General features: G+C 34.9%; 1 protein-coding gene across 1 annotated transcript; it reads left to right on the forward strand.

Moving 5' to 3' along the window:
- The first annotated feature begins 8,669 nt into the window (after nucleotides 1-8,669).
- LOC149538205 (subtilisin-like protease SBT4.14) lies at nucleotides 8,670-12,451 on the forward strand. Its single transcript, XM_089802436.1, has 11 exons — nucleotides 8,670-8,783; nucleotides 8,875-8,978; nucleotides 9,076-9,173; nucleotides 9,271-9,417; nucleotides 9,816-9,927; nucleotides 10,033-10,552; nucleotides 10,820-10,923; nucleotides 11,016-11,240; nucleotides 11,320-11,428; nucleotides 11,572-11,785; nucleotides 11,904-12,451. The coding sequence occupies exons 1-11, from the start codon at nucleotides 8,670-8,672 to the stop codon at nucleotides 12,449-12,451; spliced, it is 2,295 nt and encodes a 764-aa protein (XP_089658562.1).
- The last annotated feature ends 6,983 nt before the right edge of the window (nucleotides 12,452-19,434 follow it).

Raw genomic sequence — 19,434 nt, forward strand, 5'->3', positions numbered from 1 at the left:
TCTCCAAGGTAGCTTAGGTCAATTTTAGGGGAGGGGGGAAAATTAGTTACACCCCCTACCTTAATTTCCTTATATGTTACAATCTCAAAGTTAGTTTTATATTCAATAATTTTCCACATATCTGATATCATAGTTTAATCATCACCATATCAAATATTATTACAATGATCTACATGAGCAAGACAATCCATAAAAAATCATATGATTTTGGGGTGTCATTAAGATCTTCATGCAGTTCTAAAATTCTAGTCCAATAAGGGTGGTGATTGTCATTGCTTTATATGAAATACATTGCACTTTAATGTAATTAGTAATATTAATTAATCATAAGACATAAAAAAATCTTTAAGTATAATACTTAAATTTTCAATCTATAAGTGATGTATGAAAAGTTCGTAGAGATGGTATAAGACATTAAGTCATTCAAAATAATTTAGAATGCCATATCTCAATTAATTATTATTTGTCGTTTTAAATTTAAGTATTCAACCATGATCTAAAGTGTTGATGAATAAAAATGGCATAACCCTCAAAGAAATCAAGCAATAAACTAATTCAATAAAAGAAAAAGTGATGTCACAAGAAGACCCTCATCAACTCTCAATCAATGAAAGAATCTCCTAGCATATTTTTTTTTCGTAAGAGGCAAAAATCCTAATATATTTATTAAAAATAAAAAAATAGTACAAAGTAAAAGAAGTATTAGAAAAGATGACTAGGAGACTAGTTGAGCCAATGACCACAAAGAAAAGATTAACTTGCTTTGGTATCTAATCAACGAAAACCACTCAAGATCCTAACCAAGAACCAACCTAAGCAAGCACAAAGAAACCCAAGACTAAAGACTAAATATTGTATGACACTTAATACCCAATATACTTATAATTGTCACTTGAAAAAGTGCAAAGTGGTCAAATTTTCAATACTTTATAATAAATAAATTAAAGTAGTAAATTTGAAAGAATTGAACTACTGTGAATTATAGAAAAAATATCATGCATATGAAAACAAGTCCATATAACACAAAATTAAGTACTTTAAGAGGAGAATAACTACTTCATAACAATAATGAAAAATCACAAATTCTTGAAAAAAATAACTATATCAATATATGAGATTACTTTCACCACTATGTAGACATATAGTCTAAATAAAATAAAATAAGTACTCAAAAAGGATATCATAAACTCAAAATTTCAGCTTATGATATCTCATACAAAATCAAATTAGGTCCTCTATTAGTGAAGGGGGCGCAAATTTCAATAGAACCAACTAATGTTAAAACATGGTTATTTTCAACTCTGTATAGAAATATAATATAGAATCAAATAATAATGATGTCAAAGAAGGCAAGCAATTTGAATGGCAGGGATAGGTTTCAATTCCTTGTGATGGTGATGAGGGAGAAGAAAATGATGACATTAATGATGGGGACCTTTGACTCCTTCATCCCATGACATATGGATGAAATGTTGTTGATGGGGAGTTGTGTGCGCTTCTCATCTTCTTATTTTAGGAGCAACATTGTTCTTCTTTGTTGGGTTTGGTTACCTTTTTCTTTTGGGTGTTAGGGGTTGCACTTTGTTTCCTTCTAGGTTTTGGGGCCTTCTCTTTGGTTTGTGGTTCAAGGGTTTGCATGGGATTTTTTATGTGTGCTTTGTTGTGGTTTTTGTGGAATGTGTTGTGAGTGGCTCCCCCCCTCTCAGTCTCACTAAAAAAATTTGTTGCTTCAATGTAGTGGGTGTCTCTTCTTGTTCTTTCTGGCTTTTCTTGTTGAGATAATGTGTGTTGCACACATTGCATAATTTTGTTATATTGTATTATTTTATTTTATTATGTAATATTGCACCTAGATGGGCGTGCAACATGTAAAGATTTCCATGGAATATACTTGTTGAGTTGTATTCTAACATTGTGATAATATTTTATGTAATTAGTTAATATTGAGGAAAAGAATTAAATTTTCAATATAAATGTGGGGTCAATGGGTTAGGTAGCACATGATTTATGTAATACCACTTGGTGGTTTTGTGGGACTTGCAACTATATAAGTAGCCACAAGGGTAGTTGTTGATATGAGAAGAAGGGAAAAGGGGAAAGAGTCGAGCGAGACAAGGCCTGACAGCTTAGCAAAGGGAGCATTTGTGAAGGTTGGAAGCATGGCATAGGATGCGTGGATTCATGTTTGTTCACATGTACTGCTTGGTAGTGGCTATGACTTTAAAGGCTTCCATAGTTGTATTGCAATGATGTTTTTGTTGAATAATACGTGGTGATGGATGCTTTTAGAGAATGGGTATTTCCCTCAATGAGGGTTTTTCAGAGTATATCTTGTGTCACAATTTTTGTGGGTATGTTGTCTATTCTCTTGAATTTGGATTTTAATTACATATTGATTTCAAATCTATTATGGGTTGTGTGGAAATGGTTATATCTTTTATTACAAGTTTCCTTACAAGTGGTATCAGAGCCAGGTTTTATTATTGTAACCCTAGATTGAATCTGTGAGAATGCATGAGAGGATAAAAGAAAGGGCAAGTTATATGAGTTGTTTATTGCAGATCTGGGAGTTGTTCTTATGATGAGATATTAGTAGATTTTGGAAATGTGAAATTGTTGGACAAAAGGGTTTTTTGGATATTTCATTTAAATGAGGGTTTTAGGGGGAGTTTGCATAAATGACCTCCTGGGTAAAAACAAACCTCATTTTTGGATCTAGATCGACATTTCCATAAATTTTAATATTAATATGCCCTAGTTTGGCTATGTTCAAAGGAAATGAAAGAGTTTTTTAGTTTCATCCTTTGATGGCCATCAAATTTAATCCCCTTAGAATTTTTGTCACAAAAATAATCGCAGTGGAAATGGTAAAAAGTTTGTCTTAGTAAAATGACCATAACTTTCTCTTAGAATATCGAATTACAAACTTCTTATAAGCATTGGAAAGCTAATTTGGCTACAACTTGGTGTAGGTTTGATTCTTTGATTTTGACATTTTGTCAATTTTTAAGAGCTTAAAAGTCAGATGTTATTTATTTTGAGCATAAATTAGGGCATAACTTGGGCATACAGAGTCAAATTTAAGACTTCAAGTAGTCAATAGAAAGCTCTTGGAGATCTCTAAACATTGGTTTAGATTTGGTGCAAGTTTGACATGGTTTATTTGGTGATATTTTAATTTAAACAATTTATAGTATATATTGACTATGGTAGCATTGTGATTTTATGGCATTGTGTATTTTGGAGATTTGGATTTGATGTCATTGTATACTTAGTTCATATTTTAGATTGGTCTCATGATGATATGATTATCAATATTTGGTTTGGATATGTATGATGACTTGTTGAGTCTACAAGTTGTGTAGTGTTGTAAGCATTCTATACTTATAGGTTGTATTTATAGCTTGGTTATGAGTTGTCTTTTCTCATTGATCTTTCATTATTGATGCATATTCGAATTGGTGGATTGGTTTGGGTTATCTATGCCCTAAGTCACATGATTTGCTAACTTTTCTTCATGTCGAAGGGATGAGATGTTGTTACCAAGTGTAGTCATGGTGGAGGATTTTGGCTGACTATTTTATACTAACAGGTTGAAAATATTGAGAGTCAGATGCTCATTTCATGGATGTGATCATAGTTCCATGGATTTTGGCATGACATGATTGGATATACAAGTACATCCTTGATGTTCATTAGTTTGGATTTCTTATTTGGTTATGGTAGTATATCTTCTTAGTTGAGGATCATGGTTATTTGGTTTCTTTTGAGGAACTCATGATGTGCACTTTGAGTTCTTTGATGGTTTGGTGCCTTGGTTGATTCTCATGGTTAGAGGATAGATTTTTCATCATGATGTCATGGATAGCTTGGATACGCAGTTTAGTGGGAGCTTGTGACAGTGATGAGGTGATAGTACAGGATTAGTTCCTATTTTGGTTTGTATCTTCTTGATTTGGAGATCTTGGTTTCACTTGGTATTGACACTTTGGTGTGAGTGTAGACCTAGAGGATCTTCATGTAGGAGATGGCTTTTATGATTCCATAGGTGACTTGGTACTATGGTTGAGTTATTGGCATTGATATATTTATTGAGTGTTTGCAGATGTTGGAGGTTTATCTTAGATCCTGTTGCTGCAGAAGCATCTTTAACATTTACATAGTACACATGTTATCTTCATGATGTGTGGAGACGGTGATCTTCATGGTGTGTGGAGATGGTTCTTCATGGTATGAGGAGATGGTTTTCCTTCACGGTGCATGCAGATGGTTGCATCTAGAGGACTCATAGGGTTCTTGGTAAAGATGTGGTTTATGCTTTCATTTGGTATGTTATCCTTGGTGTTAGGATAGTTTTATTATTATGTCATGATATACTCTTGATACGCATTTAGAGTTTTGACATGTTATAGTGTGTTCATATGGAGCATGATGTCTCTTTGGTTGAGATGGTTAGATCATGTTGTCATGTTTATGTTCTTGAGGCCATGGTTGAAACTTTAACAATGATCTTGATTTAGTTTCTTGGTATTGAGTACATTGATCATAAGCCGGATACTTCATGATATTGTTATGTTGCATTTGGAGTTGGCATGGATTGATTGGTTATAGGTGCTCATGGATACTTAGAGACGGTGGTGATTTTAATTTCTCTTGGATTAGAGAAGTATTTGTTGGGGCAATTGTTTGGTTTCAGCAGAAAGTCTAAGGGACATTGACTTGATATGGACTTGAGAGGAGATTGTTCTTAGTTGAATCTTGGTTAGAGACTTGGATATCTTGATGAGAATTCTCATTCCCACTCTTGGTAAACTTGGCAGTTTTGCTACTTGAGAGGTATAGCTCATTGTTTCTCTTACATGCATTATGTTTATGCTTGTCTTTCATGGATATGAATTATGAGCTATTGTACTTGATTTAGTTCTAGATGGTTTATTTGAGAGATGGTTTAGCATTGGTTATCTTCATTTTCATATGTTGTTATGCTAGTTGATTTTGGGAGATGATTTTATATTGGGCATATTCCTTGGATTATGAATGGTTTATGAGTTTGATCTTCTTGTGAGAGACTTACATCCATGATTAGCTATATGGTATGGCTTGGGTGTTGTTGAGGTTTCTTGTTGGGATTTTATGGAGGAGATCATACTTGCACATTTTACATCTAGAGGTGTGTGTAGGACATAATATAGATTATGATTTGCATGGTTTCTCTCTGGTCTTGGTTATCTTCCTAGATGTTTGATTTTTCCTACATTGAATTTGAGATTGGTTAGAAATTGTGATCACTGGTTTGTGTTTATGTATGTCATATGAGAGATGACATGGTTATTCCTTTATCTCTTTTCTTCGTTAGTTGTGGAGAGCTTGGGAGACTGTTGGAGATTTTTATGAGATTTGTTCTTGCAGGTTATTGGTTTATGTGTTGTGGATATCCTTAAGACTACATGGACTCACTTCTTTGAGATGTTGTGAGTGGATTAATTATAGATTTGATATTATCTTTCGTAGTGGAAGACTATTGGTGTTTATGTGGTAGGTATCTCTCTTGAGGCTTGTGATTGCAGGTTATAGATTGGATATGTTGATGATGTAAGATTCACTTGGTATACCTTTGGAGGTATGGATAGTTGGATGGGTTTGGTACTTGTTGTGGGTGTTATTTCACCTATAGATATTTGACAACTATAGATACATATGATTACCTTTGTATCAATTTTTTGTGCTCAAAATTTTTCAATTGGTACAGGATTTTATGATCTTTTAATGTGACAGGTTGGGTGGCTTTCTCTTTGGATGTCTTTCGTGTATGTCCAGTGGTAGTGGCATAATAGAAGGTGAGATCATTCATGTTCGAGATGTTGGATACTTTAATTTTTTTGTGGGTACTAGTATGGAGCACTTTGTGTACTTTGATCCATGATAGTGGATGTGCTAGGAGGGATTGTTCCCTTGTTCATTTATGTGGCTACAATTTGACCCTATGCAATGTATATAGCAAGTGGGATTTTGTTGAGATAATGGGTGTTGCATATATTGCATAATATTATTATATTGTATTATTTTATTTTATTATGTAATGTTGAGCCTAGATTGACATGCAACATGTAAAGATTCCAATAGGATATACTTGTTGAGTTGTATTGTAACATTGTGATAATATTTCATGCAATTATTTAATATTGAGGAAAAGAATTAAATTTTCGATATGAATGTGGGGTCAATGGGTTAGGTAGCACATGGTTTATGTAATACCACTCGATGGTTTTGTGAGACTTGCTACTATATAAGCAGCCACAAGGGTAGTTGTTGGTATAAGAAGAAGAAGGCAAAAAGGGAAAGAGTTGAGCGGGACAAGGCTTGACAGGTTAGCCAAGGGAGCATTTGTGAAGGTTGGAAGCATTGCATGGGATGTGTAGATTCATGTTTGTTCACATGGATTGTTTGGTAGTGGCTATGGCTTTTAAGGATTCCATGGTTGTATTGCAATGGTATTTTTGTTGAATAATACATGGTGATGGATTTTTTTGGAGGCTAGGTTTTTCCCTCAGTGAGGGTTTTCCAAGATATATCTTGTGTCACAATTTTTGTAGGTATGTTGTCTATTCTCTTACATGTGGATTTTAATTACATATTTATTTCAGATCTATTATGGGTTATGTGGAAACGGTTATATTCTTTATTGCAAGTTTTCTTACATTTTTTCTCTTGCTAGTGGTGGTGTGTGAGGTTTTCCCTAGTCTACTACCCTTTTTGAGGTGGGTTTTCTCTTCATGCCTTAATGGTGGTTGAGGTTCTTCTTGTTCTATTTTTTATCTTTTGTGCTTCTTTTTGAGGTAGAAGTACCTTTTGAGGTGGAGGCACAACTTATGAAGGTGGTTTGCTGGTGGTGGAAAGGTGTTGTTGATGGTTTTCGAAGGTCATTTTCCTCTTTTGTTGGTGTTTCGGGAGGTTGAATTGGGTTTCTCTTTTCGTGGGTTGAACTAGTTTGGCTTTTTTTGCTAGCTCGGTTATCTTTTGGGAGCCTTTGGTTTCCTTTTCTTCACGGCTTTGGGTTACATCCTTGCTCTAGCTCCTTTTCTAGTGTTGCTTCCCTCTTTGGTTGTGTGGGCTTGGTGTGTTGGGGTGGTCCATCTCTCTTGTTGTTTGCAATTTTGGTGCTTGTTCTTTGCAATTGTGGTGTTGGTGTTGTATTGCGTTCTCTTCTTCTCCACAATACTTTGGCCTTTTCATGTCTGGTGGATCAATTTCTCCATAGTAGGCCTTTTGCTGGCATCTTTGTTCCTTATTCTTCTCATTTTTGTGTGATACATTCAGATATCCTTTCTTTTGTTGTGCTTAGCCTTTCAGTGCTTGGGGTTTTTGGGACTCTACAACTATCCATTTTAGGTGCTTGTTTTCTACCCACCTTGACACTTGGATTCCTTCCTATGTGTGGCAATAAGGTGTTATTTGTACTATTTCTTTGTCTTTTCCATTACTTATGCCCTCTCTTGTTTTGTGCTGGTTGGATCCATGGTTGTCATGCGTTCTCATTTGAGGTTGTTTGGTGCCTTATCTTCTTAAACATTTGTTTGTGGTTTGCATTGGTTCCTTCTTCCAATGCTCTTGCATCTTGTTGTTTGGTGTTATCTACTTTCGTAGCTCCTTTGTTGAGGTGTTTTAGGTTAGCTTTGTGTGGTTGTGGTTCCATTTAAAAGTCTTGTGTCTTCACTTCTTGTGAATTTCTCTCCGCTTATCTTTTTTAGATGTGATGTAATTTTTTATGTTGGGTTCAAGCCCTCTCCCGCTTTTTCTAATTAGAACACTCTATAGAAATATTAACAAGAATTGTTAACAAATAAAATTCAAAAAATTGAATATTATCAGATAAAAATAAATCTAACAAATATGTGAAATAATTTTGTAAGTTTCATGAGAAGATTTAGAAAATAGGTTTTTTACAGCTCAAACTAAATTATTATACAAAATCTAAAATGTCAAATTTTATCAAATTCTTTAATGAAAGAAATAAATAAATAAATGCCATCAGAACTTCATTTTTTAAAATAAGTTTTCTCTGCAAAAATAGAAACCAAAATCAAGTATAAACACTCAAAATTATACTTGTGGTCTAACTTAAAAATAATATAAAATCGTACCAATGATGCCTCGTTAATCTTTCAAAATGGCTGTCAGTCACTTTTAATAGTTACAGCATGTTAAAAATATCCATCATTAAATCGTTATGAAAGAACAAAGAATTTCACCTTGTCGAATCCAATCATTTTAAACTATATATTTAATTTCAAAACCTTAATTTGTGTCTGATTCATTGGTCGTCTAAAAATTGTAGTCTAATACAAACGTTCTCATGTTTGGATTTTGGCTGTTTGTATTGTCTCTGCTACTTACTAAATATTCCTAAAATATGGAATAGAAGGGAAATAACGAGTCGACCTCAATTGAAAACAGAATTATCGTACAATCTTAAAAATCATCCTTGTGATCCTATTTTTGGCCATATTCATAATACAAAGCCACAACAACGAATAAGTCTTCTTTCTGTTTCCAATCAAAGTCACAGAGAATTGAAATAGAATGCCAACAATGGTCTATATAAATAAGGTCCCATTTGACTATAGTTTTATCAAATCGTAGTAAGCAATAATAACATTTGATCCTTTGCAATGGCAATCCGGGGGACAAACCATTTTCTTCTCTCCATGTTTTTAACGTTTCTGACCATGTCGCATGTTCAGATGCTTTGTAAAGCTGAATCTCCAGAGCAAGACATGAGAAAGGTAATGATAAACTTGTGAAGTATTTAGTTTCACAAACTCTTGAGCATGTCCATAATATTTGCTGACGGTTAAATTTCTTGTGTTAAATTAGGATTATGTGGTCTATATGGGTGCTATTCCGCCAAAAGATGGTGGGAATTCTGACAAAGCACCTGCTACCTTGTATCTTGAAATGCTTGACTCTTTACATGGAAGGTTATTACTTTAGCCATATTCTAATTTCATGTTATGCAATTTTTAAAAATGAATGGTAGTTTTTTTAAGCTAATATAAAGTAATATTGGTGATAAAGTTCCAAGGCAGCCATGGAATCTTTGAAGTATAGTTATGGGAAGAGCTTTGGTGGGTTTGCAGCTACACTTTCTCCATCCCATGTTCAGCAGCTCTCAAGTAAGCTGGTCTGCATTTATGTTTAAATTGGTATTTGTGTATATATAAAAGGGTATACACGGTATTCATTTGTTTTTATATGCTGTTTGAATTATAGAAATGGATGGTGTGGTCTCTGTGTTTGAGAGCAAGCAATTGCAAACATTAACAACAAGATCATGGGATTTCGTTGGCTTGCCTGCATCTGCTCAGAGCAATGGCTTGGATTTTCAGAGCGATATCATTATTGGCCTTTTGGACACAGGTAAATTTGTTGGAAGAGCGGAGTTCAAACTTCTGTAGTTAATTTCATAGTTCTATAGCAGATAGCTTAAACATCATACACTGAGTTAATGTTTAGATAAAAAGTGTTAAATAATCAAAGTTAGCTTATTTTTCCTAAGCTCAATTTGTTCCTAAATATGTAATATTTAAAAAGAGTCATTTGACAGAATTGAGAAGTTAAATAATAGACTTTGTACTGAGAAGCAAATAATACAATGCAGATAATTACAGAAGATTATTACCATGGTTAAGGGCTTAACTTGTAACTAGATGAACAATAATTTCTTAGAAAGTGACTGAAAACCAACTATCTGAGAGAGTTTAATGCTTTGATGATTTAGTCATTAGTTTTTCACATCTGTGTTGATCTTTTTGTAGGAATATGGCCAGAGTCAGATAGTTTTACGGACACGGGGTTTAGTGCAATTCCTTCTAAGTGGAGGGGTGGATGTCAGACATCATCAGATTTCCCTGCCTCTGCCTGCAACAAGTTACACTCTTTCCTATTCATTTTGTTATTCATATATTTGTGCATAATTAAATTTCCACGATCTCTCTAGGAAAATTAAACTGTGTTATTTGATTGAATCTGCAGAAAACTTATAGGAGCAAAGTTTTACCGTAGTTTCACTAGTATTCCACCTGAAAGAGATTATCCATCTCCAAGAGATGGAGAAGGGCATGGAACACACACCTCCTCTACCTCTGCTGGAAACTTTATAAAAAATGCAAGTCTGTATGGTATTGCTCAAGGGGAAAGTAGAGGTGGAGCTCCTGGTGCAAGGGTTGCTATGTACAAGGTTTGTTGGGCTGATGGTGGTTGTGGTGATGCTGATATTCTTGCAGCATTTGATGATGCTATCTATGATGGTGTCGACATTCTTTCCGTGTCACTTGGATATCCTTTTCCTATCAACTACTTCGAAGACAGCATTGCCATTGGAGCATTTCATGCAATGCAGAAGGGAGTTCTAGTATCCAATTCTGCTGGAAACTCTGGACCCTCTAGAGCAACTGTTGCAAATTATTCTCCTTGGTCTTTAACTGTTGCAGCAAGTACCACTGATCGCAAGATGGACACTGAAATTCTTCTGGGAAACAACATTTCTGTAGAGGTAAAGTTCTAAACTTCTCTAAAAAATAATATTTATATGCGGATCATCAAATGTTAAGGTTTGATCCTTAGATTAAAAGTATTAATTAGTTAAAATTGACTTATTTTTACAAACGTGACTTCTTTATAATTTGTGATGTTTGAAAGTAGTCCAACATTTCTACAAAGTAATCAAACACTTTTAACAAACAAAAATATTCTTTAGCAATTTTCAATCCTCCCTAATTAAACTCAGCTTTCTTTCATGAAAACATTTAATCCCCAATAGGGAATTGCCATAAATACATACACGATGGAGAAACCATGGTATCCTTTGGTATATGGAGGGGATGTGGCTAATATTTCTGGAGGCTTTACTCCAGACAACTCTAGGTAACAAACAAACCTTAATTCACTATTGCAATTTAGAGACTATGTTTCTATCAAGATTCTCAAAGCTTACTTATTTCTATGAAAAATTTCAGTGGTTGTCTATTCGGTTCTTTGGATCAAACAAAAGTGGCAGGAAAGATAGTTGTATGCAATTTCGTTAGCACTCCTCCAGATTATTCAGTCCTTGTAGCTGGTGGTGCTGGTGCTGTTATAATTTATGATGGACGCAATGACACAGCATTTGCATGGATAAACCCCGCCACAATAATATCTACCAGTCAATCAAAAACTGTGTTGTCTTACATCAACTCAACCAGGTAACTTCCATTAAAGTTGTAATCTTAAATGAAGATAAATATATTGGGGCCCATGAAATTGATATTTGCATTTCATCAGCTCTCCAATTGCAAACATTCAAAAAACAACCACCCCTAAAGCACCTGCGCCGATAGTGGCTTCATTCTCATCACGAGGTTTCAATCCAATTACATTGGACATTCTAAAGGTATGTGTCAAAAAATCTTTTTCATAACATAGTCTAAATTCTGAAGTAAAAGTTTCAAGAGGATATTACTGATATGTTCCCAAAATGTATTTGGAAGCCATATATATGTTGAATGGAAGATAATGATGGCTATGTGTTATCAGCCGGACATCACTGCACCAGGTGTGGACATTCTAGCATCTTGGGCCAAAAATATATCTCTTACTGGCTATCCACAAGACACAAGGTTTTCCAACTTTAATATAATATCAGGAACATCAATGTCATGCCCTCATGCTGCAGGAGCAGCAGGGTTTGTTAAGTCTTATCATAAAGGCTGGTCTCCTGCAGCTATAAAATCAGCTCTCCTGACTACAGGTAAAATAAAGACTTCTTGAATATAAACAATTCCTATACCAATTTTAATTACATAGATACTCCAATAACTAGTTTCAATTGCAAAAGCAAATATGTGACACTTTAACTTGTGATGCAGCATTTGCAATGGATGAAACATTACCTGGGAATGCGGATGCAGAATTTGGGTATGGAGCTGGCCAGATCAATCCAATGAAGGCAATCGATCCTGGGCTTGTTTATGATGTTGGTGTAGATGATTACATTGATATGCTTTGCAGGGAGGGTTACAATGATACAACTTTGCGTTTGGTGACAGGAGATTTCAGTAGTTGTGATCTTGTAACTCTATCTAAAAATGGAGCACGACTACTAAACTACCCTTCAATAATGGCTTTTGTTGATCCAGGAAAAGCATTTGAAGCTGTGTTTCCGAGAAGTGTTACCAATGTAGGAGTTGCAGCAAGTACATACAAGGTGACTGTAAGTGCACCATCTGGAATCAATGTGACAGTGGAACCAGAGACATTATCGTTTTCATCTCTAAACCAGAAACTATCATATAATGTCACCATTGAAGGTGAATCCATGGATACCAAAACATTGGTTTCAGGTGCCTTAACTTGGAGCTATGGGAATTACACTGTGAGGAGCCCAGTCAGTGTGTATGCTCTGTCATTAAGCTAGTATTTTATCTGAATTTCAATATGTAAATATTAATTATCTAAGGATTGTGTGGCAACACAATTCATACGTTAATATCTAAATGAATTGTGTGACAAGACAACAGTTATTTGGCTATATTTTGTTATTCAATCTTGTTCGGAAGAATGTGCGTTCTTGGTATTTACACTTGTTTCGAAGTCACGGGCATATTTAGTTAGGTTGGACTCGCATAACAACTACTCGAGGCTTTAAAAGATACTTGGAAATCATTGAATTCAAATTATTTTCTCTGTTTTTCAATTTTTTTTTAAAATAATACTGTTTTATGTATGGTAATATTATTATTGTATTTGTCTTAGGGTATAGTATTGCAATTACCTGTGATTAGTGATTAATATTTTTTATTTAATATTATTTTTATTAAATTAAATTAAATTTTAATCATTTCATTTAAATGAATTCTTGTTATTAAATATTCATTACTTATATTCCACTTTTATGAACTCTATTAGTTTTAAAGGAAGAAGGATGTTTCAAAAAGTTACAATAGTTTGTGGAAATAAGAATTTGTTAAATTTGAATAGATTCAAACTCGAGAACCCCCAATGAGATGCTCACAATTAACCATTGTGTTATAGGCTCTTGCCTTAATAGTTACAACATAGATTCAAAATGTTTTATTTTCGAAGGATGGTGGTTGCTGCCATATCTTTCCTGCATCTCCTGCCATGTCAAATATCCCAGAAAAAAATGCTCTAACTCACTGTGGATGTGGGGCCTCAAAGCTCTAATACCATGTGAAAAATAAAATCACAAACTAAAAATTTTGCTTGGCACGTGAAGGTGTCGAGTGGCAGTTTTTCTCGGCAAGCAAAGGGTGTCGAGTGAGCTCGGCACAAGAGGAAGCCAAGTGGGCTTGGTACTCAAAGAGAAACTCGGCACAAGTAAATGCCGACTGAGCTTGGCAGCAAGCAATGCCGAGTGAACTTGGTTTAAACTACAAGGTTATAACCAAGATAGAGACCAGACCGAGAGACTAGACTTACAACGTGAATTTTTCACCATTAAAACCAGAGAGCTGAAGTATGAAGCATTCAACAATAAACTTCTCAAAAACAAAAAAATAGAGGAAGAACAATGGATTTTAGTATGCCTGCTTGCTTACTTGCTATTCAAATATGATAAACTATTACAAAATCTAGGAGCATTCGGCTTCAACCAGAAAAAACCCTAAAACTTCAAACTCATAAAAACTTAGAACTTTAAACTTTAAACTTGCAGCTCTAATGGGTACATCCAATAACACCTGAAGCAATCACTGCTTCACAGGTTGAAACAAACAATAAACTTATAGAATGACAAGAGAAGAAACACGTGCAACTGCAGGCACGAAACAAACTTCTTTTTATCTCTGCACTCTGACGACTGGATCTGTTTATCAACTTCTTTTCCTTCTTCCTTCTCTGCTCTGTTCTGCTCCAATCACTTCTTCCAACTAACTGATTGAATGGATCAAATTATTCCTTTTTTTTGTCTCTTGCCAAAAAAAATGTTTCCCCCTCTTTTCCAAATTTGAAAAACTCACCTACCCGCATTCATTGTTTCTGACGGATGTGCAAGTCGTTAGGGGTGGTAGGTGGGCATTTGGTTCCAAGGGCAAACATCTACTGCAATAAATATTCTAACACTCCCTCTTTGTCCCGAGCCAAACAAACAAGGATCACTTCTGATCCAAATCAACTACACCAAGACACTCTCTTAGGTGTACAAAACTTCCAATGCCTAAAGGCTTAGTAAATATGTCTACTAGCTATTGTTCAGAATTGCAAAATTCTATCTTAATATCCCCATTTTTCACCAACTCTTTGATGAAGTGATATCTGATCTCTATATGCTTACTTCTTCCATGGAAGACTGAATTCTTGGACAATGCAATTGAGAAGATGTTGTCACAATAAATTATGGTTCCATCCTCTTGCCTTTCATTCAAATCTGTCAAGATCTTCCTTAACCAAATAGTTTGGCATGTTGTTGCATTTGCTACTATATATTCAGCCTCTATTGTAGATTGAGCAACAATAGGTTGCTTCTTGGATGCCCATGAAATTGCACCTGATCCCATATGAAACATGTATCCAAAAGTACTCTTCCTATCATCTAGACCTCCAGCCCAATCACTATCTGTGTAACCAACCAACTTGAAATCACTATTTGTAGTATATAAAATTCCAAATCCCTTGGTACCATTCACATACCTTAGGATCTTCTTTCCTATTTGCAAATGAAAATCCTTTGGTGTTTCCATAAATCTAGAAATCACCCTTACTATATACATTATGTCTGGCTGAGTTGCAGTCAAATACATCAAGCTTCCAACCATACTCTTGTATAGTGTTGAATTCACACTTTTGTTGCAATCCTCCTTGCTCAACTTTAGACCTATTATTGTTGGTGTTGGGGTTGCCTTACTGTTCTGCATTTTGAATCTCTCCAAAATTTGCCTTGCATATTTTTCTTGAGAGATGAAGATGCCATCATGCATTTGTTTTATTTCTATGCCTAGAAAATACTTCAAGAGACCTAAGTCTATCATTTCAAATTCATTTTTCATGGCCTCTTTGAACTCACCAATTAGGAAATTGTCATTTTTGGTGAAGATTAAATCATTTACATACAAGACAACTATCAACACATTACCATTTTTTGCCTTGATGTAAAGTGTGAGCTCACCGTCACTTTTGCTAAAGCCATTGCTCATCAAATATGAGTCAATCTTGTTGTACCATGCCCTTGGAGCTTGCTTGAGCCCATAAAGAGCTCTTTTCAATCTATAAACATTTTGTTCTTCACCTACAACTTCATAATCAGGTGGCTGCTCCACATAAACTTCTTCTTTTAATACACCATTTAGGAAGGTGGACTTCACATCCATTTGATATACCTTCCATTTGTGTTGGGTTGCAATTGCTATGACAGTACGCACAATTTCCATTCTTGCAACTGAGGCATATATCTCATCATAATCTCTATCATACTGCTGCTTGTAACCCTTGACACCACTAAATGTGCCTTATGCCTATCCATTTTTTCTTTAGCATTGCACTTGGTCTTGTATACCCATTTCACTCCAATTACTTGTTTCTTGGGAGGCAAAGTAGTTAACTCCCATGTCTCATTCCTTTCAATAGCATCTATTTCCTCATCCATGGCATTACACCATTTCTCTTCATTTCACACCTTTGTCATCCAATTTTTGTCTTTTTTCTTTAGGCACATGTGTATATATTACACATCTGAACAGTCTCAAGTGTTCAACTATCCATCTACCCCTTGACCAAGCCTCAAGAGGTATCTTGTCATGAACAGACTTTGTAGGACACTTGTTGATCAAGTAAACCGTTGTTGCTATAGCCTCTCCCCAATATTTAGTTGGGAGCCCTTTTGCTTTCATCATGCTCCTTGCCATTTCAACACTAGTCTTGTTCTTTCTCTTAGCCACTCCATTTTGCTGCGGAGTATAACAGGTTGTCAACTCTTTTCTTATGCCACTCTACTTGCAAAAATTTACAAACATTTTGAAGGTATACTCCCCTCCTCTATCTGTTCCAAGGACCTTAAGATAGTGTCCACATTCTTTTTCAGCCAGGGCTTTAAATTCTACAAATTTGTTAAATGCTTCAAATTTATTCTTCAAAAAATACACCATGTCCTACGACTGAAATCATCTATGAATGTCATAAAATAAGTACTCCCCCAAATAGAAGTAATTTGCATAGGGCCTACCAAATCAGAATGCACCAATTCTAATGGTGCTCTAGCCCTTCTAGAATTTCTAGAATTAAAGGGAAGCCTATGTTGCTTACCCAATATGCAAGCCTCACACTTGTCATATGAATTTACAATGCTTGGAAAACCATCTACCATTCTTTTCTTGCACAACAAATTTAAACTAAAAAAGCCAAGATGTCCATACCTGAGATGCCAAAGCTTGGAGGGGTCTTCAATCATGCTCCTAAAAGTTGATTTTTGATGTGCTATTATACATGCATGCTTGGGAGGTGCAGCACTGACTTGAGAACAGAAACATGTCTCTATCCTCAACGGGAACATTCGGTTCTTTGTCATTTGGATTACTGCAAGTAATATATTACTCCTATCTTTCTTATGAATAACACACTTATCATTTTTCATCAGCACCTTATATCCATTTTGAATGAGTTGTCCAACACTCATCAAGTTGTGCTTCATACTGGGGGCAAAATACACATTTTGTATTTCCTTCTTCTCACCTTGCTTGGTGCAGACCATAATAGATCATTTTCCCACTATGGGAATGGTTCCATTATTTTCCATTTTAATTTTAGACTTAAAAGTCTTATCAATGAAAGAAAATAAACTTTCATTACCACTCATGTGGTTGATACAACTGTTGTCCAGGTACCAAACCTCAAGGCTTCCTTCTTCACCAATGTTACACATGATGAAGGCTATGGAATTGTTTGCATTTCCCATGTTCACATCAGCCACATTAGCATTTTTCTTTGACTGATCACCTTTCTTCTTCCTGCATTCACTTGCATAATGTCCATATTTATGACAATAGTAGCATTCAACATTACTCTTATTGGAGTTGTAATTCTTCTTACCTCCTCTAGAGTTGTTTTGAGAGGTGTTTGCTCTCTCTTGGTTGCTTCCTCTTCCTGAGCTTTCTACAACAGCATTCCTTTGACCATTCCTTCCATGACCTCTATTTCTTGAGCCTCTACTAAAGCCATTTCTTCCTCTCCCCCTACCTCTTGAACTCTCTTGAGCCTTGAAAGAATGCTCTTAGGAAGTAGATGTTGATCTGTTTATCTGATGCTCATGGCTTTGAAGAATTCTCATCAACTCATCCATGGTCAATGTGGTGAGGTACTTTTCTTCCTCTATGGTCATGACAAGATTGTCATATTTTTGAGGCAAACTCCTCAATATTTTTTCTGCTATTCTCTGCTCATCATAATTCTTCTCCATTTGATTTGAGCTGATTTATCAAAGTGGAGATTCGTGAGTTGAACTCTGCAATAGGTTCATTGTCCCTCATCTAAAGCTTCTCAAACACTCTTCTAATCATTTGTAGCTTCACTACTTTGATCTTATCAGTTCCCTTGAAGTTTATCTCAAGGATATCTCATGCTTCCTTTGCATAATTTGTTACTACAATCTTGCGAAAAATTGTTTCTGTCATAGCTGCCTCAATAACACATAATGCCTTAGCATCCTTTCTCCTTGACTCTTTCAACTGAGTCTTTTGTGGATTTGAGAGGGCAGCATATTGAGATGAGTCTATCACATCATTGAACTCATTAATCACAACCTCCCATAAATCATTTGCAACCATTATGGTTTTCATCTTCTTTGCCCATGTATCATAATTCTATCCATTGAAGGACAGTGGTTGCTGCCATATCTTTCCTGCATCTTCTGCCATGTCAAATATCTCAAAAAAAAAATCTCTAACTCACTATGGATGTGGGGCCTCAAAGCTCTAATACCATGTGAAAAATAAAATCACAAACTTAATCCTAGAAGAGTTAAGGATAGAAATTATTTATATGCTAATGAAACTAAAGAATCTGATGAAAGAGAATAGAGTGAAAGTGATGATGAATTAAGATTTGTGGCTATCAAGAAAGATGATATTGATAGAGAAATAAGAGAAGAGAAAGCTTTAGTTACCCAAGTTGAGAAGAAATTAAATTGGATAATTGATAGTGGATATTCACATCACATGACTGGTGATATGAACAAATTTGTCAAGTTTAGATATTATGATTGAGGTATTGTTAGAGTTGGTAACAATGTAGCCTATCATACTATAGGGATTAGATCTATTACTCTTGATGGTAAAACTAGCATTAATGATGTTTACTTTGTTGATGGTTTGAAACATAATTTGTTAAGTATTGGATAGTTGGTAGACAAGGAATATCTTTTGCAGTTCATAGAAAAGACTTGCATTATCAAAGACAAAGATGGTAAGTTGATTGCTATTGGAATCAAATCCAAAGGTAATGTATTTCAGTTGAATCCTACTAAAATAATATGTTTGGTTACAAAGGTTGACAACAGTTGGTTATGGCATAGAAGGTTCTATCATATAAACTTTGATAATACTATGAAACTTAGCAACACATTTGTAGTGATAGATTTGCCTAAGATTATTAAGCCTACTAATGTTATCTGCAAGGAATGTCTTTTGGGTAAGCAGAAGAAAGTGTCTGTACCTAGCAAGAAGTTCTCTACAACAGAGAAATTGGAGATTGTTCACACATATCTAAGTGGTCCTACAAGAACCAAAGGATTCTATGGAGAAAGGTACTTTATAATTTTTGTTGATGATTTCACTAGGATGATATATGTAGCATTTCTTAAAGAGAAGTTTGAAGCCTTTGAGAGATTTAATATATTTAAGAATATAATCGAAAATGAATTTGGTGTTAGGATTAAATGTTTGAGATCAGACAAAGGAGGAGAATTTACTTCTAGGGGGTTCAACATTATATGTGAAGAGAATAGAATCAAAAGATAGTTATATTCACCTAGAACACCTAAACAGAATGGGGTTGTGAAAGAAGGAACAAGTCAGTAGCAGAAGTAGAAATAGCGATGCTATTTGAGAATGATGTCTAAAAGACATTTTGTAGAGAAGTAGTTAACATTGTAGTATGTACTTTGAATAGAGTACATATTAGAAAATATATGAGCAAGACACCCTATGAGTTATGGTTTGGTCATTCACCATTCATCAAATACTTCAAAATATTTTGAAGTAAGTGTTACATAAAGAGAGACGATGATATTGGTAAGTTTGATCCTAGAAGTGATGAAGGTATGTTTCTTGGTTACTCATTGAAAACTAAAGCATATAGATGTTTCAACTATAGAACTAAGATAATGGTTGAGTTTGCAAATGCAAGGATTGATGAAAAGTTTGGTACTAAAGAGAAGATGGTAGATTATAA

The sequence above is a fragment of the Cupressus sempervirens genome, chromosome 9 (genome assembly GCF_028749045.1).
Source record: "Cupressus sempervirens isolate cs-2001-9-10 chromosome 9, ASM2874904v1, whole genome shotgun sequence".
Classification (NCBI taxonomy): domain Eukaryota; kingdom Viridiplantae; phylum Streptophyta; class Pinopsida; order Cupressales; family Cupressaceae; genus Cupressus; species Cupressus sempervirens.

Bases quoted from the DNA above. Each gene is read 5' to 3' on its own strand.
- LOC149538205 (XM_089802436.1), top strand. From the start codon at position 8,670: ATGGCAATCCGGGGGACAAACCATTTTCTTCTCTCCATGTTTTTAACG. The intron at 8,979-9,075 runs GTTATTACTTTA...TTGGTGATAAAG, and splicing joins CTTGACTCTTTACATGGAAG to TTCCAAGGCAGCCATGGAAT. The intron at 9,418-9,815 runs GTAAATTTGTTG...ATCTTTTTGTAG, and splicing joins TATTGGCCTTTTGGACACAG to GAATATGGCCAGAGTCAGAT.